We start from the raw sequence: 9203 nt of genomic DNA, 5'->3' as shown, positions 1-9203 counted from the left end.
TCCAAGCCCCTTCATATACTAGTATTACTGCAGGACACATAAATCAGGTCATTTTTTGACACTCTCAATGAAATTTACGTCATCAGACATGTGACAAGTTGCTTATATCATAGACTCTCTCGTACTATTGGCTTATATCGTTCTCATGGGGCGTTGAAATCTCGGGCGCTCTGAATTTCGAATCTCGTACGTATTTCGAATCTTCAATCTCGAATGAGCCTTCTGGGCTTTCTTAGTATTGATACTTTTTGTTCGTTCATCAGCTCTTCGTGCAATTAATCAACCGGCAAAAATCAAATTTCAATAATTAATGATGATTCAGACATATTATTAAATACCCATAACAAATTTAAACAAAAAACCGTTTGGCCCAGTCCAATTGAATGATAATAATACATGTCCTTTCATATTGAATGACATACAAGAGAAGAAGCTTAAATGACATTATATAGCACGTACGATTTTATTTCGTGGCCACGAATTTTTATTTTGTGGCCACGAATTATATTTCGTTCCAACGAATTTTTATTTCGTGGCGACGAATTTTATTTCGTTCCAACGAATTTTATTTTAAGGCCACGAATTTATTTCCTTTCCATGAATTTTAATTTCGTGGCGACGAATTAATAAAAAAAATTCTCACACCATGTCCTATACTAGCCACCATAATTAAATCTTTTGTAGCAAATGCAAAACTCTGTAATTTTAGAGAATAAATCAATTATAATAAATGAAAGAAAATCTGATATTGAATTATTTTTGTGATAAAAAAATGCAGTTTTAATCGAATGACATGAACTCTTATTGATAACCAATTAATTGGTTAAAAATTTCCAACCCCCTGATTCTTAAAATATACACTTCTTGAATTTTATTTTTAAATTGTAAATCCTAAATAATTTTGAAGGCGAATAATGACCTACATTAAATAATGACCGGGAGTGTGACGGTGCATATTGGTCAGTTCAGAATGGTTTATTTCCATTGTATAAATCTTGGAAAAATAGATCAATTTCATTTGTAAAACTGTTCAGGACTTGACAATGAAGTACAATCTAGTAATAAGAAGTTTATTTGTCTGAGTAAATGGTGTGATATTTACTCAGATGCTGTTTGATGTCTGTCTGGCTTACAGGTCCCCTACCCCATCTGGAATGTTAACACATGTATACCGGACCTATACAGACAGAAAAGCATTGAATCCAGCTGTCTGCTATCCTGCCTTTACCATCTCTTCTTATAGAATTTAATGATGAATGTCGATTGTGAGACCAGCGAGTCTGGGCCACCAACTACGTTTTTAAATTCCCTGAAGTCGTTTGTCCACAGGTGTATTTATCGGGACGGATCAGCACGTGGTGGCAGGAGTCCTTCAGCGTGACTAGTGATAAGTGAAATTTAGTTAATAAATTGTGTATGTGAATAAAAGTTGAAAGGAAATTCCAAAAACTATTTTACAGAGTATTTATTCAAGTGACCTTTTTTTCCTAATCTCTAAAAAGAACAGCTATTTTTGTATCTGATACGTGAATTGAACAAAAAGACTGTTGAATTAAAGTAATAAACTTTGTATCAGATACATGTATTTGTGTAATTCATTTCTGTCTATTATTTTTTCTAATTTGGGTGTGGTGAGAGAGAGAGAATATTATTATTTTTTTTTTTGTTTATTTTCATTGATATTTTTTCCTTAAGTTTACAATTTGTTCTTTTATCTCAGCCGTACAAATTTCCAAAGAACTCATCACAAAACTACTTTAAAGAAAGAACTATAAACTTAACCAATCTGCATCCATGGATAAAGAGCCCGGGTTTGAATCAAACTCGCACTGCCTTTTTTCCAGATGTAGAGAGCCATGTTTTTGCAAATAAATCTTTCCGCAAACCGGTCCTAAAAGTCTCTCTTTCTGTAAATAATAGATCCAAAATAGGCTTGGTCGCGAAAAATGATTGTCACGAACTACTTTACGACCGGTAGATCGCGAAATAAAGTCATTGCAAATAAAGATTGGTTTACAGTAATTAGTTAAAGAGCTAAGAAATTTTGTGCCCTGTGTTATAAACTAAGTGCATATTAACAAAAACATCACAATTTATAACATAGCTCATTTCATTTCTTAAAAAAACATTACACTTACACACTCAAATTGCCGTAAAGCACTGACTTATAAATCAAAGCTGAATTCATAGATGTTCACCATAATTTTAGAGTTTAGAATACATATTTTAGTAATTTAAAAAAAATTATGATAAAATATATTCAGGTAAATGAATGTCATCTCTCTTATTCGTAAAAAATATGTTTCTTTTTCTTCTTGTCACGCATGGCAACTTGAATACGAGTATGCAATAGAACAAGTATGAAAATCATCATAGCAAGACCGATGATGCCCCACAGCATGGCTTGTCTCTGTGTCCCAAATGCCTGCAATGCAAATTCTGTTTTACCACGAGCCTTGGATATGTTGATGGAAGCTGAAAGAACAATGAAGATATATTGTATCTTTGTATGATTCACTTCAATGTAACAATTTCGAAATTTTGAATGTCGCCTTACATGAAGGTTAATTCATGGTCACTCTAAATAAAACAGTGTTCAAAATCAGTGTACAAATTTAAAATTATTCAATACGATTTTAGGACACTTTTTTTAAATATGTCCGGGGAAGCCAGCGCTTCATTTTTTAATTAATTTCCTTTTATTTTTCTTCTCTACTGAAAATACAAGAAACTGTTCTTAGAGATAACAAAATACAGTATTAATATGGCACATATATACATTATTGTTGAAAATCTCCACAAATCTTTTAACTCTTTGATGATGACAAGTTTTAGTAATATTCTTCTTCGAATACTGCGTCGTCAACTGGAGGTAAATTTTCATTTTCTTTGATGGGAAATTGGAAGGTGGCACATACCGAGTTAAATCAGACGAGTCTAGTTCTTTTCCATGCATAACATCTATAATTCTTTCTAAACTACTGTACAGCAGGAAATTAACTCGCGGAGTTAATATTCGCTATATTCGCGGAAAAAGAAATTCCGCGAATTCAACATACAGTGAATAATTCTTCAAAAGATTCATAAGGATAACTTGAAATTTTTCTTTTATCTTCATAAAATCTATTTAATTGTCTTTCCGTACAAAAACACAGGCAGCAATCATTTATAAACACGTAGATGTTGATGTTTTTAAAGCTTATTGATTGTTAAATTAATTACTAAAACTTACAATTAATTTTGCCATCGTGCTTGTTTAATTTCAATTCACCCGTGTGTATCACTCAGTCATTACATTTAATTAAGGCACTTACGTAGTAAACAGGGTAAAGACAATTAATTTAAATCATATTATTAAAAGATCAACATTTTGAATACGGTAAATTTTTCTGATTCGGACTCAAAAATTAAAATAAATCTGAATGCGTAGTATTGCTTTAACTTCATATCGGGATCAGTCCGGTGTTTCTTTATTATTCAGTCGGGCTCAAAATCGACACAATATATATAGAGCCAACGACAGAGGTGAATGTATGAGCCGATGGTAGAGAGTGAGACTCGCTTAGTCTGTCTGATATGCCCGATATTCATGTACAGACTTTCATAAGATAAAGACGGGGAATATTAGTCTACACAATATCTACCTAAAGAAAAATGCTTGAAGTATTGTTTAAAAAATGTATGATTTTTTCCTTTCCGCGAATTCAAACGACCGCGATTTGCTGAAACTTGAACAAATCGCGATCTTTTCCGACCGCGATTTTAACCTGCTATACAGTAACTGATTGAAGAAATAGATAGAAAGCATTTTAAAATTCTCATTCTACCGATTCGAACGTTCACTAAACAAAGCATTCAAGCAATATTATTACTTCAACTTATCTTCGTTGTCATTTCATCTGTGAGGTTTTAGATATATACTATTAAAATGACTAATGTTTCATATAATCTTACTACAACAGTTTCACGTATCTTATTGCAAATATCTCTTGACTTTGACCCATAAAAGTTATGCTTTATATTTTTTAATGTAAAACACAGCAAAAAATTGCCATGACCATGCATTCCATACATTCTGTGGATGTCAAGTGTTCTATATCATTCGTTTTGTCATTTCTGTTGGTTGATAAATGATCTTCCATAATCGACCTTTTGGGCACGAACTGTGAGTTGGCAGAGGGTTTGGTATAAACATGGGATAAAGCAATGTTTGGCTTTCCCTCTGTAGATATCTATTCAAGAAAAACAATAATTGTTTTACACTGTAAATGCAATCCATTCTTTCAAAAAATAAATGTATATAATCTGCCAGATGATGTTTCATGTTTATGATTTTTATAAAATTAAAGAAAGCCAAGTGATATCTATACATTTACTTTATATTTACATCCCGTTTCGGCATTACAGAGATGTTGCAGACAACTACATTTCTCCTGACAACCTTGTCCATAACTTGGATAACGACATGGAAATTCACAATATTTGCCACTGCGTCCTGCTTTGCATGTCAGTCCTTTAAGAATAAAATTGCAATATAAGGCATGTCATATCAAATTTCGATTTAATAGTCACTCACAAAAGAACCCATTCTCTTATATCATTAACATATTATATCTTACGAGGAGGAGGACATCCCGTAATATGATGACAAAGCTGTGGATTACAGTCACATTTTGACTGACACATGAATCCATATTTTGGATACTGACAAGGTCCTTTACATGTACTTCCTGTATATCCAATAGGACATGCTGGAAGAAAAGAATTGAAAATAGACTTTTATAATGTATTTATATTTTGTCCTCTTCATTAGGGAAAAACTTCTTTTCTGGCAACAAGGAAATGAACCTGTGATTATACTTCAGGGTCATTTAAATAACAGGTCCAGGCTATTTTAACGTTTATTTAATTTATTTATTTATTGGTCAAATTAGAAAGCATGTGCAAACTCTCATTGCGTTTGGTACTCTATAAAACGTCTGTATTTTTTTTTATTAAAACAGCTTTTGTTTAATGGTTTGAACTTGCATGAATTTGATTTCAAAAGTATTCAATGAAAATGTCGGCCACTACCTGTCAAAATTTATTTGTTGATTTTGCTCTCTTTTATTTCCTTCCCCATTCTTGGATATATTTCTGATATTTCATATCAATACACATTAAATTCCCCAATTTCCTTTAGTATAAAGCAAACATTTTAACTCATTGAAATGAAATTGAATTGACAGATGTCAATCAAGTTTTTGTTTTGATAATTTTCTGATAATTAAGTTTTCTACTCATATTTCCTTAATGTACCTTTCTTAAACGCTTTTGTAGTACGTAAGATATAAAATTATGCCCAAAACGTTTAATATTTTAGCCTATCAAGTTGTGCTTTTGCCCTTTTGATATCTGAGGACATGATTATTATGCATTGAAAATCAATAGATATTAGAATATTTCTGTATTTAGCTTAGCATCGTAAAGAACGACATAGCTGAAACTATGCTTGTCGATGAACTTGAGCAAATGATATATGTTTAAGAGGAAATCTATTACTATATTGTCACTGAGTCAGTCAGTTATTCGTATATAGATATTGGTTTGGCATTCTTAGACTATGAAAATTGCAATAAATTATTACGTACGGATGCACCTGTTGTTCTGCATCGTATATCCTAGAATACACTTCCCTTGAGTAGGTTTCTGCCTGGTGCTAGTAAATATATAATGTCAGTGTTAAACGTTATCATTTGTATTTGTAGGGAATATACGGATATAAAAAATGTAAGAAGTCTTGTATTACCTATATCAGTTACTGATGTCCATTGTAAGGAATCAAGGGAAACATTCAAGTTAATCTCAGTCACACTGTTACAAATGTAATAGATGACATGAATAGAATTGATTCTTTTTTTCTTTTGTAAACGTCATCTGTTGAATTGTTACCTAAATATACAAAGGGAGCACGGAAAGAGTGACAAGGTGCTCTTACAATGTACCGCTGAAAGCAATTAGTTCAACGCCTCTGGCATGCACCCTCACGTAGCTCAGTCGGTAGAGCGCTAGGTCTGTGATCGGAAGCACGTCGTGTGTTCAAGCCTCGTCCACGACTGAACTGAGACAATAAAAAATAGGTAGCAAAAAGTTTCCTTTGTCAAGTTTGTGCACTCTGAACTGAAAGTTGTGGAACTTTTGGTAAGAAAGTGTGGCCCCACGTCAAGGCAATTTTTGCACCAAAGAGATCACTCAATGCTAAAAAGTCCTGATCGAGTCTAATCTTGAATCCCTTTGCCCGTCCATGGTACCTTCTCTATGTGAGTGAATAATTCTCGAACGGGATTTCTTTTGTTTTGATTGTTTTTTTTTTTCGTTTGGGGTCGATTAGTTTCAATTTAGGTGGTGTTTTGGGGAAGTTTTTGGGTCTTTTTCTGTTTCTTTTTTTTTTGCAATTGAGCTGGGCATTGTTATTTTCAGATTTCAAAGATACAACATCTGCCGAATATTATACTACAAAAAGTAAAATGATATTTGTATGGTTATTAACATGATTCTTAGCCATTTCTTTTCTAATGAACTAAAAATGTACCTATCGGAAATTCAATCTTTTTTGTACTAAAACATTTTTAAATATTCATACTAGTATGCATAATGGATCTTTTTTGTTTTAGAAAAGGAGCTCTACTAGCTGAAAATGTATTTTGGCAGAACTTGATTAAAACATTTTATTCAAGCCTTATATTTTAAAGTTTATAATATTGAAACATTTTATTGCAGCATTGTAGTTCTTGTAATTTATTAATTTCCATCCCATATGATTGGAAGAGTGAAATTCAAAGATCAGCATGACCAAACGTTATCTGACTTGCAAATACTCTATAACTTTACAATTTCCTGTAGCTTTTCTGCTACTTCTATGCTTTAGAAAATTTTGTCATTCATTTGGATTATATTTTCAGAAATCTGACAAGAAATTTAAATATGATCTAGATTTATGAGCACATGTTTCCTTGATTGCTGAATGTTTCTGTCAAAAAAACTAACCGCAAGACCATGATCATTGTCTTATTCTCTGTGTATACTTGAATGAGCGAGATTGATGGTGGTCACTAGGAGAATATACAGCGAGAATGGAGTAAAACGTAGCAATGAATTAAATTGTAATTAGAAAAATGGATCCCTTACATACATATGCACTGTATACAAGGGAACCCAAGAAAATGACGAATGAAGCGTGAATAATAATTCAGTAACACTAATATTGCAACATGGTCAAGTTGACGATATAAATATTTGGATTTCATGGAATGAATAAATACAATAAATTGCTACAGTTTCCCTGTCCCATTCTTGGGCATCACATAATATAAGCTTTTGTATAGGGATAACTGTGACTGACAAGTAGGGGTACAAGCTTAAGCTGAAAGATTATTTGGAGATTGTTTGCATAAAAATTTAAAGTATGTAATTTCTAAATTCTTTGGGGAAAACCTTAAAAGGCATTGTGGTGCGGTAATTGCTTTGTTTTAAGACAATGTGAAGATGTTGCGTATTTTGTTTTGATTGATCCATGTTTATGCATGGAAGTATTCATTTCTTTTATTTCAATGAAAACTCCTAAAAACATTTCATGGGACGCCGTGAAACAATTACTTGACCTGATGCATGATTTTTATGAATAGCCACAACGTTGGTTTTCCTTATTTATTCGAAGCTGAAGAACATGCTCTGAGTACGATCAACTTTTAAACCGATACCAGACTACTGACAATTACGTTGATCTAACGACGGGTTTCAAACAACCTCGTTTACAGTCAGCATTTCGAAAACTTTTGGTATTTTGATGACCTTGTCAGCAAATACAACCTTTCATTGAGCTGTGTTTTGTGATATTTTAAACCAATCTTTAGACATCTGTGCTCAATTTAACAACTGCCTAATCGATGCATAGGACAAAAAAGCGGATGTGACTGCTCGACAAGAGATACTTATTTTGTCAAAGCACCTGATTCCACCTTTGGAATAGCGAAGCACTTTATGCCTTGTTCACAGACTCGTATTGATTGTTTAAGTTTTTATAATTCATTCACTTTCTTCATAAAATAGATTATATTCTTATAATTGAAGACAGATGCAAGAGTTTATTCTAATATTGAAGGAATGTTGAAATAATAAATATATCAGGGATGGGGTCAATTACATAGGAAAGTAATTAATTAAATTACAATTACTTTCCCAAAACCTTCAATTAAATTACCATTACCATTACATTGATTTTGAAATGTAATTAATTAAATTACAATTACTTTGCAAATGTAATTAATTAAATTACAAATTACATTCAAGAATACACGTATGAAAGTAAATAGTCATGTATATTCCTTTACATTCATAACAGATTATTTTACAACATTTTTTACAATAATATTATTTAAAGCTTCATACATCTTTCAAATACTGTGTCCCCTAACCTAATATATCTTCGATAAATTTGAAGATTTTCCTGCCATGCTGAAGATTCTTTCCACTGGGGTATTTGTGAGAAAAATGCATATGTAGATATACTGACTAGTAGAAAGTTTACAGATGGTTTGACCTTAATTCATGTGTTTAAATTTTGGAATCATTTTTAAGCTTTCCCATAAACAAGTGATAAATTTATGCTAAATGTACTTTTGATGCTTTGATCAATTTGCCTGTATATTTCCTTATTTCAGTGTCATAGGTTTACGTCTCAAAATGTGGGTATTTGATTTATTCTGTGCCAAACTACAATTTAAAGTCAAAGAGTATGTATAAAACACAAACAGACAAAGTCAAAGGTGTGAAAAATGTTTATTTAGGAATAAGTATATGACCCCAAGACACTAATTAGCATCTGTAAATAACTTCCAACACAAGCTGAAGATATGGCCAACAAAAGGATTAGAAGCCATTGGACTTCTTATTTTCATATGGATTAATTAATTAAAAAATCAAAATATGAATTTTATTTGTAAACTTTACAAAGATTAATTTGATTTAAAAATTTTTTTTTTTTAAATGAAATGGGGCATTGTATATAAACAGCAATTGACATAAAAAGGGAAGTTCTTTTCAAGAAATTTTACAATTGAAATTTTTGGTCCAAAGTATAACTTATTAACCTTTCATAAATAATTTTTATGAAATTGAGGGAGAGGAGACTATTTTTCATTTATTTAAAATCAGTGTAATGGAAT

At 31.8% G+C, this 9203-nt stretch overlaps 1 protein-coding gene across 1 annotated transcript; it reads right to left on the bottom strand.

Annotated features, from left to right (window-relative positions):
• Positions 1 to 4364: 4364 nt before the first annotated feature.
• LOC134281233 (multiple epidermal growth factor-like domains protein 10) lies at positions 4365 to 5701 on the bottom strand. Its single transcript, XM_062763708.1, has 3 exons — positions 5631 to 5701; positions 4620 to 4751; positions 4365 to 4513 (listed from the first exon to the last, which is right to left on the bottom strand). Exons 1-3 carry the CDS (start codon positions 5650 to 5652, stop codon positions 4365 to 4367), a joined length of 303 nt encoding a protein of 100 aa, XP_062619692.1. The 5' UTR covers positions 5653 to 5701.
• Between the last annotated feature and the right edge of the window lie 3502 nt (positions 5702 to 9203).

Source organism: Saccostrea cucullata, unplaced genomic scaffold, assembly GCF_032062105.1.
Source record: "Saccostrea cucullata isolate Sc308-1 unplaced genomic scaffold, CSIRO_AGI_Scuc_v1 ctg6271, whole genome shotgun sequence".
In the NCBI taxonomy this organism is placed as follows: domain Eukaryota; kingdom Metazoa; phylum Mollusca; class Bivalvia; order Ostreida; family Ostreidae; genus Saccostrea; species Saccostrea cuccullata.
Note: the sequence above shows the minus strand (reverse complement) of the source record. Positions and strands in the feature narration are given on the sequence as shown.

Coding starts and splice junctions, on each gene's coding strand:
- LOC134281233 (XM_062763708.1), bottom strand. CDS start 5,652: ATGCAGAACAACAGGTGCATCC. Junction 4,752..5,630: donor GCAGAACAACAGGTGCATCC/GTACGTAATAAT, acceptor CTTTTCTTCCAG/CATGTCCTATTGGATATACA. Junction 4,514..4,619: donor TACGGGATGTCCTCCTCCTC/GTAAGATATAAT, acceptor TTATTCTTAAAG/GACTGACATGCAAAGCAGGA.